Genomic DNA, 26,383 nt, shown 5'->3' with positions numbered 1-26,383 from the left:
TCTGTGGATTCATCAGACTGGATGCCGAATCATTTCATACCATGCAGACAGACAAAAACCAAACAAAACCAAGAAAGCCAAGCAAAGAAAAAGGAGTTGTTACCGTGACGATGAGCAGGACTCCTTTCAGCAGAGTGAGCAGCGATGTGATGGGCTGGATGATCACCTGGGCCAATAAGATGGCGAGAGTCAGGATCCAGGTGAAGGCTGGAATCAAATAGATGTGGCTGTGTAGAAACACACACACGCAGACAAACACACGCGCGCACGCACACACACACACACACGCTCAATTAGCAAAAACAAAAGAAGTGAAGGTTATGATGATGATTATAAATTATTTTTACATTACATGGGCTATGGTCTTGTTAATAGTATGGTGATATATAGATATTGAGAGATATTGTTTTTTGCATGTGTGCAAAAAACAAACCTACCTTTTCACTCTGGCCTTTAACTAGCTGCTGTTTTATTTGCATCTTTTGTTTTATTTCAAAGTTCTCGCTTTTAGCCTTTTCCTTTTAATTTCACCCTGTGCTGTTTTTAATGTTTTATTTTAATGTTTTCAAATGTTCTTTTTTTCCCTTTTATTGTGAAGCACAAGCTGCAATTCTTGTATGAAAGGTGCTATACAAATAGACCTTTATTATTATTATTATTACTGAAACTGAAAATTTTATTAAATATTAAGTCATACAAAGATAACTTCAATACCCAGAATACCCAGCAACCACACAAGTGATGTCACGTGTAATCTGCCATCTCTAAACTGCACACATCGCGCCAGTCGCTGGTGGTTTATAACAAAAGGTACCAACAGGATGAGATGATTCAAAGAATCTGACATTGGTGAATCCATTCTTCTCTGGCTGGAGCCGTCAGTCCCCGACTGAGCATACTCCACACCACAATTTAATTTAGGCAGATAAAATAGGGCAAACCAATTGTCTCAGTTAGTGGCGATGGGATGCTCCTCTCTGTCTCACTTTGTGATTCAGACTGAGGAGACAGGTGGCTTTTTAAATAAAACCTGCATCCTTACAACAGCTTTACAGTGAGATTTCTACCTGCAGTCCTGAACCAGAGAGGCAGAGAAGCAGCCGGCATGTCAGAAAAACAGACAGCTAATCAACCAGCCAGTCACAAAAACGGTCAGACAGATAGACAGACGGACAGATGAAGAGACAGACACTGACACGCAGTTAGTGAACAGGGCGGGGAAAAAAAACAGAAATCCAGAGAGATGGATAGATAAAGAGGGAGAGGTAGAGAGAGAGAGGTGTCCTTCTATTATATGCCAAATCTCAGAGCTGTCACGCAAAACAAGTCTCCAGGCAATCCAGTATGTATGTGTGTGTGTGTGTGTGTGTGTGTGTGTGTGTGTGTACTTACACAACTGCACAAAGTATGGTTCTGCAATCTGTATAAAAACCTTAGCCCATAAATACGACACTGAGGCAAAATAGCGCAGGAAAACACAGATAACAAATATCTATGAACTAGATTTTTATTGTCCTCAGTACAAGAATGACAGTGAATCCCACCGATGCTGATGCCCACTGATCCAGCAGAGCAACTTAACAGCAGAAGTTGATGCTGAAATATCTGCAGCCACATTTGTTTGTGCAGCTGCTCCTCATATCTCCTCTTCCAACAAATACGATGTCGTGCCAAATTTGACTGACCATTTTGGAGTCCAGAAAAGCTTCTCCGGGGGCAAAAGATGTTTTGCCAAATGTTGTTTTGGCTGAGCTACACCTATTATCAGCTTTGGATTCCAGTTCATTTGAAGTGAGAAACATATTTAATCATTTCTACAAAATGCAACCTGTTGAATTGGAATTAACTGCAAAACTGAAAATGACTAGTCATGCAAACTCTGGAGGAACGGCTGAACCCTGTTCAATCAAAATCCCCCAAAATAGAAAGAAGACAGTCTGCTGTTGTCTTGACTGGCATTTCATGATCCTGAGGGGGATGACAGGAACCGTTACTGCTTATTTGAACAAAATAACCATATTCCCATTAATCCTTTTTTATGCACATTTTGCCATATTGAATAAAAAATGGTAGATAGAAATAGCACAATGAGTAAAATACCAAAATTGCACTTGAGGTGAACAGACTTTTTATTGGAGAAAAACAAATGCAATAATTTCTTAAACAGATATTACGGAAATGTACCTTAACTCACTTAATTATTAATGGCATTTAATTATGTGAATGTTCACAGTTATGTGAACACAGAAAAAAGAGGTGTCAGGGAACTACAATTAACACTCAGAACGGTACTTATTTCAGTCAACTGAAAATGTCAGATGGAAATGCTATTTACTGGTTAAGGATTGTATTGTTTTAATCCGCCACAGTTTCATGACAGAATGTGAACATTTTTTAGCAAACAAATGGGATTTTTGGGAGAATCTGCTCCCTGAGTTATCTGAAACTGAATCTCACTGCCACTTCAAATCTTGCAGAGTTCTGTCAGTCTCTTCTTCCCAGACAGCCAGCATCCTGCAGCACAGGGACTCAGAAGTGAGTTTCGGTGCCGAGACCTGCAGTAACCTATTGATCGCTGTCTCAGGGGAGGGGGAATAAGGTGGTTTATCCACAGGAGGCCGCACAAGGTTTTTCACTCCAGTAACCCTGCCTTCCTACTCCCACAACGCATCGCAGCATCTCCCCTGACGCCTGAGCAGGCCGGTAATGAAGCGCCCAGGCGTGCCGATGAAGCGGTCCGACCAGCCCCAGAGTGTGAATAATATTATTCAGGTTAAGTATTTACTGGGGCGTGACAAAATAAATTAGTCCTGTTAACTGATAAAGGTAATTACAGACTTGGGAGAGGGGGAGAGGAGGAGGGGGAGGAGGAACAAAGATCACTTTTAGAAACGGTTGCCGGCGTTGCATCGATTCTCGCTTGAGTGAGTCGAGAGTGTGTTGATGGAGTCAAACGCCCGATATCCTGCACACGTACACACACACTGTCTGCTGCACCACTCAGTGTGAACAACTTTAACATGAGACAAATGTATTCCCTTTGAAGAATCTGGGAATGATGTTACTAGTTTAAACATGAGCAGAATATAACTTCTGCCACATGAAAATTTTGACTCTGTTGAATGCTTTTATGCTCCCTATAAGGTGAGAAATTCCAACAACCCTTCGCCTGTGCAATGTAAAATGTAAAAAAAAAAATGATGAGTGTCAAGCTACAAAAACAAAAGACAGGTTTTACTTGTTTCTAAAAAATTGAGCTTTTAGGGGTACAAGGTTTTCACCAGATGGCGATGATAGTTTCTTTGAAAAGATTATGGGAACGATATTACTGGTTTAGGATTAACAGTCACATCAAACTGTCAGATGCACACCTGGTTGGGGCTCACACCACACAAGTGTGCCGCAACACACTGTTTAAGAACCTCTGCTTATTGCAAGATTATGAAATATCACTACCTCAGAGCCAATAATGTCTTGCAAATATATATCGCGCAGTGCTACTGTGCATGCTTGTGTTCTCTCCCCAAACAAACTTAGCTCAGACTACTGCAGCTACGGTAGTTTAGATCAGCTTACTGTAGCTACTTAATGGCAGAGGGGGAACCCAGCTTGTGGATTCCTGCCTCTGCACTGCATTAGCACTGGAGCCACACACACAGGCGTGCATGAGAGTGGGAGGGACTTGGAGGAGGAACTGAATCTCAGCAGGAATGAGTGGGAAAGCTGTTTGAGTTCAAATTTTTGATGAACCAAACTTAAATCCATAAGCTTTACGGGAGCACTCACAAATAAAATAAACTTAGAGTCGAAGATGAAATTACAGCAAAAATCACTGAATTTAGAGTGGTCATGACAGGTAGAGCATACAAAAACACAAGTAGTCATAAAATATGTAATTTACAGTGATGGTGCATGTGTATGTGTGTGGATTTCTTAAGGCAAACTTATCAATATATTGTCATTCAGGACTAATAAGACAGTTGATCTGCTGCTTACTGACAGTATCTCCAGCAGCGCCTCTCTGCTCAGACGGGCTTTTGTTGTTGAAAACTCTCATCTCCTGCAGCATATGGGTGATGGACACGTGTCCATACGGCTCGAATAAATATAGACATACGCATCCACATGCACAACCATTTAAAAAGAACAATGGCATGCCAGAGGACACCCACACACATACGCAAAGACAAGCACGTGTGCAGAAGCGTACACACACGGCCTGTCTGCCAGAAAATCTGCCCGATTCTGCCTGATCTGCATTATCAGGTAGTCCAAGATGTTTTGTCTCTATCTTTGTTGCTGAGCGCTCACGGCCGTGGTGTTTCTGGGGAATGATGTCTTTTACTTTGGACTTTCTGTTGATGAAAATTGAGTCTCAGTAGTTGGTGCACCAGAGTATTTCTCCCAGGAAAGAGCTACCAGACACCGAGTGTTTAACACTAGGGATACACCAATCGCATTTTTTCTTGGCTGATTCCGAACGCTGATTTTCCTTTAAGACTGGCCTCACGATACCGATCCAGGCCGATTCTGATTTTCTTTTGATTAATATAATTAACTCTCTGCACAAATAAAATATGTATATTGTACCTCGAAAGCAAGAATGCTCTCCGTGGTAATGGCAGGGCTCCAGGCTAACGTTTTCCCACACCATCCTCAGTAACAATTTTACCGTCCAAAAGTCAGTGTAAACTGCCCAAAAATCCAAACGATTGTATTTTTCTAGTTATTTGCTTCAAAGAATCTTGACATTTGTAGTGTTCATTACGTGTGATAAGATAGTAGTTAGAATCAGTGTTACCAAGTTAAACAGGTCATATTTCCCTCTCTAATATCTTAATATAATGCTGAGAAAACATCTAACAAATTTCTCCGTCAAGCAACTGTGTTTATTGCTGTTTTTCATGTTTGCAAGATTATATTTGAACACATCATGACAATATAATAATGCTATCTGCACCCAATACTCTTATTTACTGAACAGAGCGCCTCATAAGGTAACTTAGCGCAAGCTCTAACGATACGGTGGAGCCGCCAGCAGCTCGGTGACACTCCAGTTCCTGTTTGAGATGTTAAATAGTTCAAACACTGTAAGATCAGCTAAGACAATCGGCTTTATGGTCAGACAGACCTGCTGGTTTGGATCTCGGGCCGACCGATCGCGGCAGCCCTATTTAAAACAACAAATGCAAAAGCTCCTCTGAAGTGTCGAGGGGTTGAGCCATTATTGTGCTGTACCAGTCAGCAACAGAGGCAAAAAGTAAATGTATTTGTAGAAAAATGCTGAGGATTATTATATTAACGCTACAGGTACAGTATATTTCTGTGTATAATGATACACAGAAATATTTGAGTTAAAGTTGCCAGTAGCTGATATTTTGTGATGATATTCAATATTTTTTAATGAGACTGTTTCAAATTAAAGACAAATTAATATCAGTGGTACTACTACTGTTACTACTACTACTAACAAGAAATAGCTACTAACAATAATAATATAATACTAAAAACTAAAAATAATAATAATGAAAATAATAATAATAATCACCAATTTATCATATGTATATACAATTGGACTTGCATTGCATTTCTTTATGAGTGTAATTAAGTTTGGTTTTTTTTAGCATATTTTTTCCTCCTTTTTAATCATTGTGCATACAGTTATTGATCTTGAAGGTCTTTATTACGCATCTTCTATAAATAAACAAAATGAATGTATTCATCAAGGGCACCTTTCAGTTTCAGAGCAGAACCTGTACCTGCTGGTTATGTATGTGTACAGTATGTGTTTGTGTGTGTGTGTGTGTTTGTGTGTGTGTGTGTGTGTGTGTGGGGGCATGTTCTTGTGTCAGCTGGTGCCTTTTGCTGTGAATGCAAACCAGCTTTCATCAAAGGAGAAGCTTTGATTAGCGCGGCTATTAATGGCACACTGTCATCCCTTGGGAGCGTCAGCTTATTCAAGAAAATTGATACTTTTTTTTTAAACACTTAACACAGGTGATCTGGAAAGAGGAAGACTGCAGGGAGCTCTATAAATAAAAAAATAAAATAAAATAAAATAACTGACTAAATACATTTGTATGGCTTGATCTATCAAATAATAAAAAAAAAATAAAATAAAATAAAAATTGGGTGCACACAAGACTGACCTCATCCTTGCTTAATTCAAATCTCTATCTCCAAAAGTGCAAACAAATTAATAAATGCGCACGGTTTAATAAAATGTATTTTTAACTGATTTAGGTTAGCGAGTTTTAGATGTATTTCTCATTTACTATAGCCGTTTGAATTGATGCGTTACATTAATTTATTCAATTCACCTTATAATTTGTTGAATCAAGCTTCATAGGTTTCCATAACTCAATTAGCAGTCATATGTATAATCTATGATAGTTTTTCTTTGTGTTTTTACAGTTTTTTTTTTTTTTTTTTTACAATGCCAGTGGACTTACCTGACATGCAGAAGAGCAGCGTACGCTTCACTGCCAGCCAACACGTAACTAATGCCTATAGAAATACTAGATGGAGAACAGAGATGGGGCGAGAGAGGAGGCGACAAAGAGAGAGAGGGAGAGAGAGAGAGAGAGAGAAAGAGCTGGTTAGTCATCTAGCAGAGATTGGTCGTCATCCAGTATCCTTTCATCTCAGTAATTGGATGCTTATCTCTGGGAAAAAAAGTCAAAAGTTTAGCAAGAACTCCTCTCCTGTATCGAACATTAGACTGTTGCTTCATCTCGGAGCCTTGGGCTAAAAACAACCGAGGGATTTATTTTTAAATCATTCCTCATTTCCAAGCACAGCGCCTTGATCTTCCACAAGTTTTCTATTTTATATTTGCTCAAAACAAAAGTTGCCCTTGGGGGCTTCTTCCAAGCAAATGTTTTCGTTTCATATCTACTTTAAGCATCACACACTCGCATCAAGCTGCAAATCTGTTCACAAAACCGTTCATAAAGGAACTGAGCTTTGTTGAGCATTAGCGTTGAGTGTTTTACTGTAGGCTTCAATCCAATGACAAGACGGCTTTTTGTAGCTCAACATCCGTTTCATTCCTCACAACTTAAGAGGGTGTAGGCTCCCAGCAGCTGGTTGGAGGAGGTGTAAATCCATTAGCACCCTCTTTAAAATCTTGACAGGAAATAACAATATCAAAAAAAAGTATTTTAAAAAGTGTATTTTCAGTGGATCAGTGCTGTTTTGCCTCACAGAGCTCTTAAGTGATAATAAGTTTATGTGGTTTTTGATTATTTGCCAGCAGAAAATTAACTAACTTGGACCAAGTGTTTCTCTTCAGTTTTGCTTCACGGGTTATTCTAACAAATTCAGGTTGTGACAAAAACTTGGGACATCGCCAGCTGGTTGTCCAAAGTTGTCTAAAGTTAGTCGAAAGATTTTGAAATGATTCTTGAGTTTCAGTTGTCATCACTGATGTCTTGCATAACACAGAATCTCAAAGAAGTGTCTTTCTTAAATCTTGATTTCATGTTTTTTCAAGTTTTATGTAAAGCGGTTTGAGGCACTTTGGCCTTGTGTTTGAAAGGTGCTACACAAATAAACTTGCCTTACAGCATTTTTTGAGGTTGCTGGTGCAGGGATCTGGCCTTTTGTAGCAACTCTGGCACAAGGGTTTTGATGTTAGTTGGATATCTGACTTTTCTGGCTCAGTATTCAAAGTACTTCAGCTCTTGGCTCCAGTTTGGTTAGCCAGTTTTTTTTTTGCACTGAGTTCCAGGTTGAAGACATGATGGACTCTTTGACACCACTGGCACATTTTCACCCTCGGCCTGCTGAAATTTTTAAAATTTAAAACATTTTTTTTTGTTTTTAAGACCACGTAAAGTTAGACTCCAGTTCTGTCAATAAATGACTTTCAAGTAATGCAACAAACTTTCTGGCAGTCATATTGGAGATACTGGGCACATGTTCCCATGGTTAACCTATGTGCTGATCTGGTTGGCTAAAAGTCACACTCTTGACTTTAACATATCTGAAATGCACACTATCTTAGGTATCAGGCTGAAGCTAGCATTACCGTGACTTGACATCATGTGATGACAGTAACAGGGGCTTGAGATAAACATTTTGCATCACCAGCCATTATAGCTACTGGTTTTAGTTCCATCTCTCAAAACAGTGTTAGGTTGGCCTATTGTTCGATGTGGATATGACACAGTTTGTGACCGAAATGCTGCCAAGCGAACAAACTTCATGGTAAGGTGAAGGTAGGGTCAAAAAGTTACTCAGTCAAATTATACTGTGCTTGGTAAAATCAAATCATCCAAAAAAACATAAAAATCATTCTTGAATTAAATCACCTGCTAGTGAATCGAATCATCATTAAGCCAAACACTTACACCCATAATTATGATACCTTTGATGGTTGTAAAGCTTTTGTTAATTATGATTATGATGCTGAGAACGATGAGGAAGAATCATCACAACAACGTGGTGGAAGATGATTGTGGTGGCAATGATAAAGATGATGATTTATGTGTCGACAGAGGTGCTGAGTGGAACATAATATGAAATCAATAGCATCAATAAGTGTTCTGGCGTTAAGGACAAAACCAAAATCCAAAACAAAATAATCGGTGGCTTCTTTTTATACTTTGACAAACTGGGTTTTTGTTGATCCCCAAAAAAAGCCTTCTCTCCTTTTGATTCAGATCAGCTGTCATTTCAACTCCATGTCAGGGTGAAGCAGTGTGTGTGTGTGTATGTTTGTGTAAGTTAATGTTTGCGTGTTGATACTGTATATGTAAGTACATGTGCCATTTGTTTGCATGCATGTTGTTCAATACTCATATATAGGGCATGAGCTGTATGTAGGATTGTATGTTTACAGATCAAGGGGGACGGGGCACACAAGGGTAAGAGATACAGGTCACTGTGTGTGTGTGTGTGTTTGGGTTTCAGTGTGTGTGTGTGTGTGTGTGTGTGTGAGGTCGAGCTTTGGTATTGATCGAGCACTAAGCCTCCTTGAACACAATGAGAAAACTATTGATTGGGCAGGTGTTACAGAGCTGGTTGCAGACTGATAACAAGACCTTCCAACAGCAATGCTGAAGGTCCTGCAACCGGCATGCAGGCACACACAAACAAACAAACAAACAAACAAACACACACATACACAAACAGTCAATGCTGCAAGCGTTACATGCAATTTCAGACCATATCATTCCATGCTGGACTCGTCATGTCATGAGGCTGCAGATCGCTGCAGTGACAGAACAGTGAAGGGCTGTAACCCCGACCTGCAGGCCGGCTCTTAGGGATGAACAAGAACTTTTTTATTTCCACTTCTGATATCAATTCCAAAAACTGAACTTCAGCTATCAGCCAACACATTGCTAATGGAATTATATTGCTAAGGCCTAATGGTGGGTCGTCTGGTAAAGGGGGAGGGGTGGTGGTGGAGGTTCCTGGTTAAATCCCTGGCTCCTCCAGGGAGCGTGTCAACGTGTCCTTGAGCAAGACACTGAACCCTAACCGCTCCTGGTCGGCAGCTCAGCACCTTGAATTTCTAGGCTGTATAAATAACTGGAAGGTGATCAGTGATCACTCAATAACTGATGGAGAAGGAGTGGGGTTCAAAGTTCACACTTCTCCCCACTCCTTTTCAAACGTGTTTTGATATTGTCTCTTACACTAAGCTGTTCAAATTATTTCATTTTCTTTCTGTTTTTATGTTTTCTTCCCTTTAACATGTTTGAAATAAATCAAAATGAATGAATGAATGAATGAATGTATGAACCTTGTATGGTAGCCTCTGCCTCCGTGTGTGAATGTGTGTGTGGTGAATGTGAGGCAGACACTGTAAAGTGGTTTGAGCGGTCAGTAGACTAGAAAAGCACTATAGAAATGCAGTCCATTTACCATTAAAGTGCTTTCACACTTTTCCACCCGGGATGACCCCGGGGTTAGCCCATAAGAAGTTTCACATTCATTTTCAACCAGGGGTGGAAACTTTAACCCTGAGGCGAGCTCAGCCCTGCTTAGGACCAGAGTTGAAATTTTTCATCCTGGGTGGAGACGATTTCCCTGGGGTTAGAAATGTAGTGTGAAAACAACAGGGTTGAGCTCAGCCTGTGTTGGCAGCATTTGCAGAAGCAGCTTGCAAAACAGCTGATGTTACCATGACAACAAATGGTATTATTCTGCCGAGATGACGGCATTAGCGGGCATAGAGAGAAAAAAAAATGTTTTTGTGCCTTTTATGCAAGAACTTTAAAAAAACAAATACACAGGAAAGAGCATTTGTGTTGTGAAAGTACTTTACTTTCACTCAAATAGGCTTTTTGCCGTTATGATGGAGCCGACCATTTTGGGGTTACTATGGTTGCTATGGTTATGTGTTTTTTCGACCCCGGTGTTAGTGTGAACCTGCAGGTGAGTGAATGAGGCAAAAGTGAGAGGAAGCAGGGTTTAAGTTGGGGGTGAGTGTAAAAGAGCCTAAAGCTGACTCATATATGCGCTTTTACGGTGTTTATCTTTGTATGTGGAAATATGGTTTTCAACATTTTTTGTCAGACTTCCCATTTGTTCAGTGCACTGTGACTACAGTGGACAGGTTGTGACTTGAAATTGGAGTGGGCAGGTGGGCACAGGTGTGTGGACCTGGTGGAAACAGTAAAGTCATTTCCTTTTACCAAGATTTGAATATTGCTTTGAGATGTGCCAGGGCTCTGAGTTTAGAAAATTAACATTTTATTAGTGAAGGAATATGAGTCAGAAACAAAAATTTCATTTTACTTCTAATCATCAAAAACTGAAATTTAGCTATCAGCCAACACAAGAATCTTTCCAAAGACAATCCATTTTCCCATTAGAGAGGTCAAGCATCATTTTGCATTGCTTTCTTGATACACGTGACTGTTGGTGCTTCATTTTACCATCTATGAGCTTCACTGATAACTTTGGTTTAATCACAGTATAGAGCTGAGACCCAAAACTATAACATGATTAAAGAAGAAGTTAAAAAAAATAAATAAACTTGGAGTGGTTTATGTGTTGTATTCTCCACCGCCTCACAATAACAAGCACAACATGAAACATGAGAGGCTTGATGGTTCACTGCTGTGAACGGAGCATAGGGCAGTTCTGTCAAGGAGAATAATTCATACGGCACAATGTTTTTACTGTGAACTATGTTTGTGATTGTAAATAATTCAGGAACAGAATTAACATGTGTTCTTGTGTCAGCAGTCACTGTAATGACCATTCATGTGTACGCGAAAATGAAGCTAGCTTTTTTCATCAAGTGTCTCCAGTGGTTTGTAGACTCGGAATTTCACCAGTTTCATTTTCTAGCTGTCAAAATACAGCTTTTGATAGAAAAACAGATTAAACTGATTGTAAACATGTTGTTTAAATTACAAAGTAGACTGAAAACCTCTACAAGATGATACTTAGTAAGTAATATGGGTTATTAATTGACAACAAGAAGTACTTAAGCTGCCACACACACACACACACCACCAGGCCAACATAAAGTCTGGCATATCACAGTGACTGAACAGAAAATTAAATAAAAAAGCCAAGCATGAATAGTTGAGAAAATGAGGGCAAAGCAACACAATGATTCCCTTCAAAGAGCCATGGAGAGAGCATCTTTTGTCCTCACCTCACATGAAGGTCCAATAAAAAAAAAAAAAAAAAACACAACACAACACAACACAAAGCAGTGCAAATGATTTTACCACTGTCAACAGGACATATTAGGACAACCTGACATCCTCATGATACAGACTGATCAAGTGAATCCAGCTGAAAGCTATTTCTTATTTCTAAACAATTTCCACTTATAAACTTCCACTTAGATGTAAATGAAGGGGCATGGGTTTAATGAAGGATCGTCTCACAGACAGATACAACTGAGACTTGGATTAGGTAAAAGGGAATAAAATCAGGAAGTCTGTCTTGATATTTTGTTCAACATGGCTAATATATTAATACAAAATAAACCAATGATTTCACAAGGTAAATTCACTGTTTCATGGTTAATGTTACACTGATGTCACAACGCTCAGCTGCCTGAGTGAAGAACATAAGAGTGTTCATTTTCTTTGTACCTGAACATATCCATTTCTACCCTGTTCCCTCAATAAAATGATTCTCTTTTTCTTTCTCCTTTGTATTTCATTGTTAATTATTAAATAACTGTACATACAACACAAAATTCAGGTGTTTGGAGCCCCACGTCAGACCTACCTGTGATTGGCCAAAAAATAAATCGTATCATCAAAATGACTTCTTTAGAATTAAAAACACCATGACACGCACCTGAGTCTTTCAAGCTTTAAAGCCTGGCCTTCACAGCTTTTCTTTTCATAGTTCAGGATGAATAATTTCTTTGTGGGAGTGCCGTTGTGTCATCGTTAAGTAGCACTTGACTGATTGGATAGCTGCTGCAGCACCTGCTGCACCAATCAAATTATTCCACTGATATAATCTGCTTTCTGACCTGGCAGGACCCTCTGCTCAGCACTGACTGGTTTTATGTCACTGAATAAAGTAATGAACAAGAAAGTTAGAACTGCTGTTTTTTAGAACCTTTTTTTCAAGGAAAAAAAAAGAATGCACAGGTTCTGTGAAATTTTGTGTTAGTTGTTTCGAAGGCTGTCTGTTTTCACAAGCTCTCAATCACACAGACACACACACACACACACACACACACACACACATGTTATGAATTGTGTTTTTGTGTTGTGTTGGATGTTTTGCTCTTTCTCTACCCTCCCTCTCTGCATCAGCAATCAGCTGTCTCTGTGAATGAGCTGCAGGTGTGTGTACCTCTCCCAGCTGACCAGGTGACCGAGCTGCTGCCTGCTGATTGGCTGATCATCCACTTCAAATACCAGCTGATCCCAGCCGTCAGTCTCTCTGTTTTCTCCTACTCCCAACCAACAGCAGCCGGCTAGTTAGAGTGTGACTTTGTGGTCTGGTGCTACGTAGACATTTGGTTTGTAGACTTGTGATAATTATTTGCCTTTTGCATTGTGTGTTTTGCTGTGACTTTGTCACTGACTTTTGTATATATTGTAAATAAGTGTAAAAGCTGTAGCAGACCCTAGTAGGAGGGAGAAGCCATTTTTTTGTTGTAATTCTTTTCTCCTGTTTTACTTGTTAGGAGGTAGGTAAGTTTCATTGTCTTTTGTTTATATTGTTTTTCTTACAGGTAAGACAGGGAGTTTTGGTTAGTGGTTTTGGTTTATTGTTTTGGCTGTGCTCGCCTCCGAAGCAAATAAACTGCTACTTTGCCTTCGAATTTTTGTATGTTGGCTGTTGTACTTGGGAGTGGGAAGAGCGGGGGCCAATCTTCGTGTGTGACCCTGGTGCCCCTAGGCCAGGGTCATAACATGAATTGGGGGCTCGTCCGATTCTTTTTCTTGTGTTTGTGGCGTGTCGGGTAAGTTGTGGTGAGTGTTGTTTTTTCTCTGCTTGTCTGGTTGGCAGTTTTTTCTTTTGTGGGGGGAGGCAGTGTAATAGTGAGTATGGCAGAGTTCAAATTAGAAGATTTTGCTACTGAACCAACCGAGGCCAAATTGGATAAGTGTAAGAAAGCTGACCTTGTTATGGTTGCTGAGTTTTATGATGTGCATGTGCCCGAGAAACTAAAGAAACTGGAGCTGAAGGAGCTCCTGCTGGAAAAGCTGAGTGAAAGGGGTTTGTTCGGTGACTTGGCCCCTTCAGTGGAAGCGGAGCAGGGTGACGTTGCTGGTATTCCTGCCCCACTCCAGGCCCTCCAAATAACAGGTGGTATGACTGCAGAGGAGCTCAAATTGACTCTTCGCATTAAGGAGGTGGAGGTGAGACAAAAGGAGTTGGAGGTTGAAGCCATGCAATTAAAAGTTAAGGCTCTGGAGTTAGAGCGGGGAGCCGCTATAACTTCCAGTCCTTCAGTCCCTTCACCCTCACCTAGTCCCCACACTCGTGACAGCTTTGAGGTAAGTAAGCACATTGCACTGGTGCCACCATTTAGAGAATCAGAGGTAGATTCTTATTTCAATGCTTTTGAGCGTATAGCAGCTACACTAAAATGGCCTAAAGAGGTGTGGCCTCTTTTGTTGCAGTGTAAATTGGTAGGTAAAGCACAGGAAGTTTGTAATTCTCTGTCAATAGAGGACAGTCTAAATTATGACATTGTGAAAGCCACTGTCCTACGGGCCTATGAGTTAGTGCCTGAAGCCTACAGGCAAAAATTTAGAAAGTGTGAAAAAAATGCCACCCAGACATTTGTAGAGTTTGCGAGGGAAAAGGGAGCGCTTTTTGATAAGTGGTGCCAGGCCAGTAAAGTGAACACTGTGGAAGAAATGCGCGAACTCATATTATTGGAGGAATTCAAAAATTGTCTTCCGGAAAAAGTTGTTGTCTATTTGAATGAACAAAAGGTTGCGTCACTTACCGCTGCTGCTGTGTTGGCAGATGAGTTCGCTCTCACGCACAAGAGTGTGTTTTCTCCGCCCGGCCGGCGTGATTCAGGTCCTGTTGACAGGAGAGTTAAATCTCCCAAAAGTGCGCGTCGTAATCAGACTGCTGCGCCCGAGGCTCGCGAATGTTTTTATTGTCGTGAGCCGGGTCACCTCATTGCCGCCTGCCCCGTTCTTAAGAAAAAGGAGCAATCCAAAAATGCAAAAGGTCCAACTCCTGTGGGTTTGATACAGACACGATCTGACTCTGTCCAGCCTTCCAACCTGTCTGAAAAAGAACTGATAGATTCAGATTTTCGGCCGTTTGTAACCCAGGGTTTTGTTTCTTTGGTGGGGGAGGAAAGAAAAGTTCCAGTCACAATCCTGCGGGACACTGGTGCAAAACAAACCATCATTCGTGGAGGTGTCCTGTCTTTTTCAGAGGACTCTTATTGTGGTGCAGATGTTTTGGCTTGGGGAGTAAAAATGAGTGCAGTGCGCGTCCCCTTGCATTTTGTTGAGCTGTCTTCACGTTTTGTTTCAGGTAAATTTAGAATTGCTGTGAGACCTCAGTTACCGATCGCTGGGATAGATGTCATCTTGGGAAATGATTTGGCTGGGAAAAAGGTTTTTCCTGCCCCCGAGGTGACCGATGACCCAATTCCCTCTGCAGGTGATTCTGTGTCGGATGAGTTGAACTCTCCTCCTGTGTTTCCTGTGTGCGCTGTGACTCGCGCACAGGCCAAAAAATTCAAAGACTGTGTGGATTTAAGTGATTCATTCATGAATGGTTCTGAACCAGTTTGCCAACAGTCCGAGTGTGAGAGCGCTGGCCACAGTGTGTGTGTTGAGCTGCAACCCAATGATGAAGGTTTAAAAATGTCAGTTGATAGGGAGCAGCTGATTAGAGAACAGAAAAATGATGTAACCTTGTCCTCTTGTTTTTCCCTTGTGAACCAGAAAACCTCAGATCAAGCTGTGTCTTACTTTCTGGATGATGGTGTTTTGATGCGCACTTGGACCTCTGGTGGTACGCACGAGCCCGTGCGCCAAATTGTCGTGCCGCAGTCTTTACGGTGTCAAGTTCTGTGTTTAGCGCATGATCATTGTTTGTCCGGACATCTGGGCATCAGAAAAACTTATACCCGTGTCCTCCGGTATTTTTTCTGGCCCGGACTTAAGTCCGATGTTGTTAAGTACTGTCGTTCGTGTCATACATGCCAAAAATCAGGTAAGCCAAATCAGACTATTCCTGCTGCCCCGCTGAAGCCCATTCCTGTCGTGGGTGAGCCATTTGAACATGTGATTGTGGATTGTGTTGGTCCGTTACCCAAAACCAAATCTGGTCACCAATACATCCTTACTGTGATGTGTGCCGCCACTCGTTTTCCTGAGGCCATCCCATTGCGCAGCCTCAAGTCCCGTGCCATCATAAAAGCACTGATAAAGTTCTTTTCTACCTTTGGCCTTCCAAAACGCGTCCAAAGTGACCAGGGTTCAAATTTCATGTCCCGTGTTTTTGCCCAGGTCATGTCGGAGCTTAATGTTAAGCATCATACATCCAGCGCTTATCATCCAGAAAGTCAAGGTGCATTAGAGCGGTTTCATCAAACTTTAAAATCCATGCTGCGCAAGTTCTGCAATGAGTCAAACCGTGAGTGGGATGATGGGTTACCTCTTTTGTTGTTTGCGGCCCGTGAAACTGTGCAGGAGTCTTTGGGTTTCAGCCCAGCTGAGTTGGTTTTCGGCCACACGGTGCGTGGTCCCCTCCGCCTGCTGAGGGAGAAATGGCTCTCCGAGGAGGCCAAATCCAAAGAAAACATTTTGGATTATGTTAGTTCGTTCAAAGAACGCTTGCATCATGCGTGTGATCTGGCCCGTGAAGCCCTTGCATCCGCTCAGTCCAAAATGAAGAAAAATTATGACAAAAAAACTGTGGAGCGGACATTTCAGCCAGGCGATCGTGTACTAGTTTTGTTGCCTGTTGTTGGTTCTGCCTTGCAGAACAAGTTTTCTGGCCCTTATGTGATTGACCGCCAAATCAATGAAACTGATTATGTAATCCAAACCCCAGATCGCCAAAAGAAAACTCGTGTGTGCCACGTCAACATGATCAAAAAGTATGTTGACCGTGAGAAAATTGACTGTTCTTTTCCTGTAGTGACACCTGTTGCCTCCGTCGCTGTTGTTCAGTCCTCATATGACCCCAGGGATGATGGGCTGGATGACAGATGTGTTCCTGTGTCCTGTGCGCGGCTCCAAAATTCTGAGATTTTGTCAGATTTGGATGCGTATTTGGAGCATTTGCCTGATTCGTCCCGGTGTGACATCAGTGGGCTCATCAAAGCGCATCCAACTCTGTTTGGTGACATTCCCACGCAAACAAATGTTCTGTGCCATGATATTGATGTGGGTAATCACAAGCCTATTAAACAGCACGCTTATCGGGTCAACCCGACTAAGCGCGCTGTTATGCAGAAAGAGGTAACGTATCTTCTTGAACATGGTTTTGCTGTCCCAAGTAGAAGTCCTTGGAGCTCACCTTCTCTTCTTGTGCCAAAACCAGACCAGACCCCACGCTTTTGCAATGATTACCGCAAGTTGAACAATATCACCAAACCGGACTCTTTTCCACTGCCGCGCATGGATGATTTGGTTGACCGCGTCGGTTCAGCAAAATTTGTGACCAAATTAGACCTCCTAAAAGGGTATTGGCAGGTTCCTCTTACACCACGCGCTTCTGAAATTTGTGCCTTTGTTACACCTGATTATTTTCTGCAATATACTGTAATGCCATTTGGCCTGCGTAACGCACCTGCCACCTTCCAGAGGTTAATGAATACCGTGCTATGTGGCGTTCAGAACTGTGGTGTTTATCTGGACGACATCGTAGTTTATTCTTTAACCTGGTCGGAACACATTGAGACTCTGCGTGATATTTTTGATCATTTGTGTGCAGCCTCCCTCACTCTTAATTTGGCTAAATGTGAGTTTGGGAAGGCAGTAGTCACCTATCTGGGTAAGCAGGTGGGGCAGGGTTGTGTTAGTCCTGTCTCCGCCAAAGTACTGGCCATCTTAGATTTCCCAGCTCCTCAAACGCGTCGTGAGCTCCGTCGGTTTTTGGGGATGGCTGGATATTACCGTGCGTTCTGCAAGAATTTTGCAGAGGTGACAGCTCCACTGACTGAGTTAGTGAGCCCCAAAAGGCCTTTTGTGTGGTCAGAGGACTGTCAGAGTGCCTTTGAAGCTGCCAAAGCTCTCCTCTGTAGTGCCCCTGTGCTTGCTGCTCCAAACTTTGATCGTCCGTTTAAGCTGGATGTTGATGCCAGCGCCCACGGAGCGGGCGCAGTGTTGCTGCAGGAGGATGACCGTGGCATTGACCATCCTGTTGGTTATTTTTCCAAAAAGTTGAAAAAACACCAATTGCACTACAGCACAATTGAGAAAGAGGCCCTTTCGTTGTTGCTGGCTTTGCAACATTTTGCTGTGTATCTTTGTTCTTGTTCGGTGCCCACTGTTGTTTTTTCTGACCATAACCCACTTGTGTTTCTGACCCAGATGCGGAACAGCAACCAGCGTCTGATGCGCTGGTCCCTATTGGTCCAGGATTTTAACATCGAAATCCGGTATAAGAAGGGTTCAGAAAATGTTATGGCTGATGCTTTGTCGAGAGTTTGATAAATCAAACATTTTCTGTAGGGGAGAAAATGTTTGATTTTCTTTGGGTGGGGAGGTGTTATGAATTGTGTTTTTGTGTTGTGTTGGATGTTTTGCTCTTTCTCTACCCTCCCTCTCTGCATCAGCAATCAGCTGTCTCTGTGAATGAGCTGCAGGTGTGTGTACCTCTCCCAGCTGACCAGGTGACCGAGCTGCTGCCTGCTGATTGGCTGATCATCCACTTCAAATACCAGCTGATCCCAGCCGTCAGTCTCTCTGTTTTCTCCTACTCCCAACCAACAGCAGCCGGCTAGTTAGAGTGTGACTTTGTGGTCTGGTGCTACGTAGACATTTGGTTTGTAGACTTGTGATAATTATTTGCCTTTTGCATTGTGTGTTTTGCTGTGACTTTGTCACTGACTTTTGTATATATTGTAAATAAGTGTAAAAGCTGTAGCAGACCCTAGTAGGAGGGAGAAGCCATTTTTTTGTTGTAATTCTTTTCTCCTGTTTTACTTGTTAGGAGGTAGGTAAGTTTCATTGTCTTTTGTTTATATTGTTTTTCTTACAGGTAAGACAGGGAGTTTTGGTTAGTGGTTTTGGTTTATTGTTTTGGCTGTGCTCGCCTCCGAAGCAAATAAACTGCTACTTTGCCTTCGAATTTTTGTATGTTGGCTGTTGTACTTGGGAGTGGGAAGAGCGGGGGCCAATCTTCGTGTGTGACCCTGGTGCCCCTAGGCCAGGGTCATAACACACACGTCATCTGATGTATGATTGATAAATGCTGCACTATCAAAACCCTGTAACACATTGAACTCCGTGGTTGCTGTGGCAACTTACAACTGGAAAAGGAGGATGCAGTTGAAGGCGTGGCTCATGGGCCGGGAGAGGAAGAGGAGGCCGATCAGGTGAAGGTTTGGCTGCAGGCCTTCAGCTTGACTCTGGCTGGCTGCTGCATCCTGCTGTAGTAAGCCTGTATCTGGTAAGACAGACAGAGATGGACAAAGGTGCTGAATCAGTAACCCCTCAGCTAAACATCATAATATCATCAAAACTTTTCATATCAACCGAAGTTCTGGGTACAAACTGCAGCATTGCTGATGACCAACAAGGCAGTTCTAAGCTGGTTTGATATATTATTAAATGTAAGTCATTAATATTATAGAAATAAGATACCATGTTGGATTACTGTGATTATCAACATGGCCATGATTGACAACTTCTGCAGTCTAATCCAGAATCCTTAGCCAAATCAAATGTAAAATATCAGTGGGAGGCCACTGCTACAAAATAATGTTGAGCAGACCATAAATAAAGTTGGCATGATATAAAGATATTTAAAGATGCCAATTCTAAAGAGTGCTAATTTAAGTCAAGTGTACAAGGTCATGCCTTTTAGAATAAAATGCATTCATTATAACTGAACAGCATTCCAAATGTGCCACTTCTTAAATGCATAGATGATTACCCCATCAAATATATATATATAAAAAAAGTATCTGACGATGCTAGTTTAATGCTACCAACAAATATTCAAAGGTTTTTATGATAATTAGGTAAAACAGAGATTACATAAGCCTGCTGCAATTTACTAGTCCAATAATGAACATGAAATGTTTGGAACAGGACTTTTATGTTGAAAATGTCTACATAAAACTAATTCGTACTTCTGGCTGCGTTGCAATGAACTGGCTAGAATGCTGCTGATAGAGAAAAGCCAGAAGTGAACGATACTGCATCACTATGGCAAAGGCGCAATCTGTGTTCTATCAAGCTGCTTTGACCGCACTATCCATGAATTTACTGACGTGCACGAAGACAGAGCGCACTCTCCATGCCGTAAACACCACAAACCCTCGACAGAAGCATGAAGCTTTAACAGTCATAATTTCCAAATGACGATACAAACAACCAAAAACATAACCAGAAACCAGAAATTAGCAGTAATAAACAAACTGAACTTGTCATATCCAATTTACACTACAAAAAATAAATTTATGAATATGTAAATGACAGACTCACTAAAAAAAATAATAACCTAACTATTATTCTGTTTGTTTTCCCTGCACTTGGCATTTCCATTACTTAAATCATAACTCTGCCATTTTGGAAGCCAGGGGGTTGGAAAGAGTGTTGACAGTGAAACCAAAACAAACGTTGTTCTACATAGAACAATGTCCTGTATCTACTTTATACATTTTGAAGTAGTACACTACCAGTGAAGTGCTCATTGTTGTGACAGGAAAGGAGTCAATGGGCAAAACTTGGTGGATGTATTAATTTATTCTATTGTTCCACAGAACCCTAGTGAAGCTTGTGCTGCTTATGCTGTCATTTTATTACTCAGTCACGCTGGGAAAATGACTAATATTCAGTGTTTTTCCCTGAACTGTACTCCTGGCCGGGTGGGAAAGCCTCTGAAACAGCACTTAAACCACAGCCAAAACCCAGGATGGCAATATTAGCAATATTAAGGCCAGGACGTCAGGTCATTTTCTTAAATTAATAACTAGCATGCCCTGCGATGGACTGGCGACCTGTCCAGGGTGTTTCACTGCCTTCGCCCTATGAGCGCTGGGATAGGCTCCAGCACCCCCCCGCGACCCTAGTGAGGATAAGCGGTTTAGAAGATGAATGAATGAATGAATAATAACTAGCATCTTTTGTACAAACGGAGTTTGGCTAAAAAGGAGCACACGATGCTCCTGCTGCAGCTAATTGAATGCAGTGGCACGTGGCTCACAAGAGAGCTATCACTTATTAGATGGAGAAAAGAGGCTGGACTCATCAGACAGGAACAATGGGGAAATACGCAAGGATGGATGGATGGAGTGCTGTGTGTGTGTCTGTTATTGCAGTGCAGTGTGTTAATGGTTGAGTGGATGTTATTCCCCAGACGGGAAAGACATCACCCATCAACAATCCCTCAACTCTTACATGCACATCCCTCCCTCTCCCTCTCTCTCCCTCAGTTTTCTTCTCCAGGTTCGTCTGGTTAAGAATGAACGGTTGAATGGACAGATGAACTAGATAGACAGAACTAGATACTAGAGACGATGATGTGAAGATGAATGTGGACATACAGGAGCTGAAGTGGACGGGCTAGGAGAGGAATATCCTCACCACATCAGATGAAGAGGAGAAACTGTCACTGTGCATGTGTGTGTATGGGAGGGAGAGAGAGAGAGAGAGAGAGAGAGAGAGAGAGAGAGAGAGGGAGAGAGAGAGAGAGAGAAATTTCTGATTGTCTCATTTTACCAATAGCTCTATATGGAAGTGAAATCTGGGGTCCATTCAGTGGATTAGAATTTGACTTGTGATAAACACGCAACAGTCCCTCCGTGCTGAATTCTGTCGAAAAATACTCGTTCAGAGGAAAAATACCAAATAACATCTGCTGAACAGAACTGGGGCGTTTTCCAACACTACTAAATATTCAAAACATGCACTAACATTCTGGACAAACCTACAAACCATGAAGTGACCCCCGAAAACAGTCCCCTCAGTCAGCTGATGCGGAAGCTGACCACACAGACTCCCATCAGCACTGAGCCAACAGAAAAAAACAAAATAACAAAAACAAAAATTAAACAAATTATGAACCGAGACCTGTATAACACTGGACAAATAAAAAAAACAAAAAAAACAAAGTCAACTACATTGTTATTTGACCATGAACCCAGAGTACAGGATGGCTGAATATGTGCACTCTGTCAGAGACAGGAAACAGAACTGATCCAGGCTCAGCAGCCACAAACTGGCCACAGAAACAGGAAAGCACAAACAAACATGGCTGCCCAGAGAAGAACGGCTCTGTGCTCACTGCTCGCAGGGGAGGTGGAAACAGAGATGCACTTTCTCCTCCACTGTGAGAAGTTCTCCTCTCTTAGAGAGCTGCATTTCAAAGAAATAAGTAGTAAAAGGCCAAATTTCCCCAAACTGAGTCCTGGAGAGAGGCTGTCAGTCCTCCTCAGCTCCTCTAGCAGCCAAATACGTCTCTGCCTGCCACACACACTGCAGAATCATCATTAACTGGCTTAAATTGTACAAATATTGAAATGTATATAATCTATGCAAAATATATATTATAATCGCATTAATTGTTTTTGTGAAATGCTCTGGCAACAACATGTCATAATTGGTCATGCCAATAACGCTGAATGCAACTGAATTGAACAGAGGAAGTGAGACAGAGAGAGCGAGAGAAAGACATGAGAAGGTAGAGCAGAGAAAACTAGAGATACAAAGAGGGGTACACAGATACAGGTTTTTAGGCTATTCTAACCTATTTCTAACAACAACAAAAAAAAAAAACTCTAATCTGGAATATAATATTCACACAATGCCCATTGGTGCTACTGCTTGGGTCATTTTTATACTGAACTAAGAAAATGTCTTAATTTTCTGTGACATTTTACAGCTAATCTGCACATTATTGGTCAAAGTTTAAGTACATACAGTATACTAACATACTGCATCACACATCAGACTTGTGTGAACAGAACACATGCCAACAGTATAAAGGCAGATTAAACACACTGATGCTCTTCAACAGCGACATAATCACTGCCTGCAGTATAAAACCACACCCTGCACATTTGTTCATACCTGCAAAACTTGAAACTTATTATGTATAACACACATTCACATTAGCACTTTCAAACTGTTGAACTATCTGTCATCTTTGCAAAAGAACAAAACGAAACAGTGTAATGTTCTAAGTGGAAAAAGCGATTATAAATTCCCAAAAACTTAAAAACCAAAACTTCAATGATTCAGTCATTTCTGCAGTATTTCCTAAATCTACAATGAAATATTTCAGCTTCTCTCTCTCTCATCCTTATCTATATCAACAGACACTTTGGCTTAAGTGGATTTTTAATTTCTCTCATCATTGTTCCCAACTTTTTTTTCTGCTCACAAGCTGCGCAGCGCTGATATCTCTTTCTCTAACTTTGTCTCTTCCTTTCTTTTGTCCTTTCTCGCTCTCCTTTTCAATGTCACTGTATTGTGACACTCTGCTCCAGAGTTCATTTAAGTTTGGTGCGTTGTTTGGCCTTGACAGTGGAGACTACCAGGGTGTGTGCCACATTCAGTGATATATGTATGTATGGTCTCTTCTAACTTGACAATATTTAATTTCAGAAATACCTTATTGATCTGAGGAGAAACTGGGTAATTTCCTCACATTTAACAAACATTTACTTAGGCAGGTGATCACACTGAGATCAAGCTCTCATTTACAGGGACCCGAAAACAATAGAAACATTTATGAAATACAAAATGAATCAATAACAGAAATCAGGAATACAAGACTCATGGGAAACTATTACAAATGATACTAAAAAAAAAAAAAAAAAAATCAGAAACAAGGGCCTTAAACCACCAACTGGAAAAAATGTTAGTTTCAAAGCAGTTTACAAATCCTTACATCTGTGTGCAGAATATTAAAAAAAAGCTTTCCCCATATATGTTGTTAAAAAATGAGGCAATCCTGGGGTCTAGTCCTATAGCTGTTATATTTAAATCTAATCTGAGTACAGAGGTAGTCAGGCGGTTTGCCAAGCAAGGCTTTATAGGTGAATAAAATGCAGTGTAGTTCGCTTCTTTTATGAAGTGATGACCATCCAACCTTTTGATAAAGAGAACAGCCAAGAGTCTGATATGGATCTCCGTAATAAAAAGAGGAGCACTATGATAGAGAGCAATATACCGTCACTCCAGAAGAAAAACATTTTCATCGTCTTTAACTTAATTCTGTGATTTTATTTAAAATTTTTGGTTGTCATAATGGAACGCTGCAGGCTCATGCACCGCAGCATTAACTTTATATGAATCACAAACTTACGTCCGGACAAAAACAGGACCTGTGACACCGGCTGATTATTGATGGACTTTATCTCATTATTGTGCCATGTTGCTTCTTGTGTCTCACTGCTTGCCCTTCAAAGATAAGTGCCAGCATTACTCTCATTACGCCGCTGAGGGCACGCGTCGGAAAAAGATGGAAAATAGCAGCGGTAACATTGATTAGCACTTTGTCTCCCTTGGATTTTATTGTTGACTAACCAACGGCCTTTCATCAGTGATGAATGGAGAATCTGCAATCAGGCTTATTGGATGGCACACCTTAAAACCTGGCAACAAGGCAGCGATAGCAGCTGCACTGTTTTCTGAGGCCTGCAATTCATCTTTTTAATACCTCGCTTATCAGAATACTCAAAAACACACAACACTCACACACGCGAGCACACACACACATATGGTGCACTACAACTGAACTTTGTGAATATGGTGGCCTTGCAGCTAAGTTTTTCTGCTCCCATTGCACACTATCTGCTTTCCTTATAAAATAAAAGGAATTTGACAGCTGAATTTGATTTGGGGGTGTGTTTTTTTTTTTTTTTGTGGGGATGGTCTGCATGTTTATGTGTGAATAAGAAATGCAGTAATTCTGCAAGTACAATGGATGCATATGGACAATTACTTGGACAACTGGTGCTGACACTTTACAAGGCAGATACACAAAGCGGGGCTGACAGTGCAGACACAGGACAAAATAGAAGTGGACCCCCAGCCAAGACGTACAGCACTGTGTGAGCATTAAACATGAAATAAACATTACAATTACACCTCGAGAGCCAGAGTAGGCCTAGTTGGTGGCGGCGGTGGCACTGTCACAAAAGTACAGCTGAGGTTAGAAATGGCAGAAGATGCCTCAACGACAGCTGTGGAACATACAACTGGGCTGACAACGAGATAAGCTGATGAATAGCAGTGTCTTTGTACGGATTGGCAGAGTTCACTAAATCCAGAGTAAAGTGTGCGTGTGTTTGTGTGTGTATATGCGTATTCTGTGAGCATGCCTGGGGGGTGCAGTCTAGGGTGGTTGGTTAACACGGCTGGTTGGTGAGGGTGATTGCTGCTGGGTGGAAACTGTTGTGGCACCAGGACTGTCTTGCAGATGTGTGCAAGAGCTTCGTTGGCTTTTTAAAAAAAATTTTTTTTTTTTAAGGGCGGCTGTTTGCCAATCGGCCTCAGCTATGTATGGAATGACTTAACGCAGCGTTGTCTTGGATGAGAGAGGCATACTAGATCATAATGAATGATGTGAGGATGTAATGGATTTGTAAAATTGGATTGGCTGTGATATGTCAGGGATGACTCAAGAAGAAGCTCCTCTGTACTGTATCTTTAAAATGGAGATATTCTCATCCTATTTATGGGAGTTACAATTTTTTTCCCCCCGCAGAAAATCTGAAAGACTCTAGCAACATTGATTACGAGGGGGAGGAAACTCGGGTCAAAGATGCTGATGGCACACCAAGATGCCAGTCTGGACACCTCTCAGTAACAGATGGAACTGTAATCATCTCTGATTAGGCCACTAAGAACAGTCTGATAGTCTAAACTGTGGCAGCGTGACCACAAGGTGACCGGAGGTTCGGTCGCAGTTGATTTGGAGGTGTTAGCCACCGTGCTGTCCCAGACATTTAATGATTCTTAACTGCCTATAGGTGCAAATGTGTGGTGTTAGACCTGTGACGGAAGGCTGTCTCAGTATGGAAAATGGATGGATTGAAGAAACTGTTTTTTCACGTGCCACAGCAAAACTTGAATGAACGCAGTTGGTGTCCCTGTTGTCTTTTACGTGGTAAGGCCCATCCCTGCCTCTACTAGTACTTCCCTTCCACACACACACACACACACACACACACACACATGTACATCTGAGAGGTCCTGAACATCTGAACAGATCTGTATGGGACCAGTTCAGATCTGGTAGTCCAACTGGATTCTCTTGGTTTCTGGTATGATTTTTTGGACCGGTGAAGACCTCTAGTTTTCTCTTCTATTAGAGGTAATTATTGCAAAGTAATGTAAAGCTATAAAAGGAAGATCATGTAGTGTATTTGCATGTGTTTTCATGCAAATATGTGTTTCTATTTGCCAATTCATGAACATTCATATTACATTTATATGTGCATGAGCGTGTGTTGTGTGTGACTATTCATTCAGAAGTGTAATGAGAGAGCTTGACATTTTATTGGCAAATAACAGGATCAGCCCACAATGAGCTTCATCAGTGATCCAACAGTAATCGTGGCTGAGCGCTCTTATGTGTGCAGACGGAAATCCCTCCGGGTCTGAAACCGCCGATACATCTGGATTGTGTTTGGCTGAAAGATGATTGTGAGAGATAATGAAAATGGAGAGAGGTAAGCTGCAGAGATTAAAGGGATACATCGACATTTTGAATTTTAGCTATTCATCTTCACCAGATCCTTGTCACATTCAGAGAAAACAACTTGTCCTTT

At 41.4% G+C, this 26,383-nt stretch overlaps 1 protein-coding gene across 1 annotated transcript in view; it reads right to left on the bottom strand.

Moving 5' to 3' along the window:
- The window catches only part of LOC115358517 (uncharacterized), a 136,888-nt gene that overhangs the window by 96,174 nt on the left and 14,331 nt on the right, over positions 1–26,383 (bottom strand). Inside the window, exons 6-8 of the mRNA XM_030050544.1 lie at positions 18,906–19,044; positions 6,453–6,518; positions 104–227 (exon numbers count right to left, since the gene is read on the bottom strand). Coding sequence (XP_029906404.1) covers positions 104–227; positions 6,453–6,518; positions 18,906–19,044 — 329 coding nt within the window. The remainder of the gene's footprint in view (positions 1–103; positions 228–6,452; positions 6,519–18,905; positions 19,045–26,383) is intronic.

Source organism: Myripristis murdjan, chromosome 4, assembly GCF_902150065.1.
Source record: "Myripristis murdjan chromosome 4, fMyrMur1.1, whole genome shotgun sequence".
NCBI classification, from domain to species: Eukaryota; Metazoa; Chordata; class Actinopteri; order Holocentriformes; family Holocentridae; genus Myripristis; species Myripristis murdjan.
The sequence above is the reverse complement of the archived record's forward strand: the minus strand, read 5'-3'. Positions and strand labels throughout refer to the sequence as shown.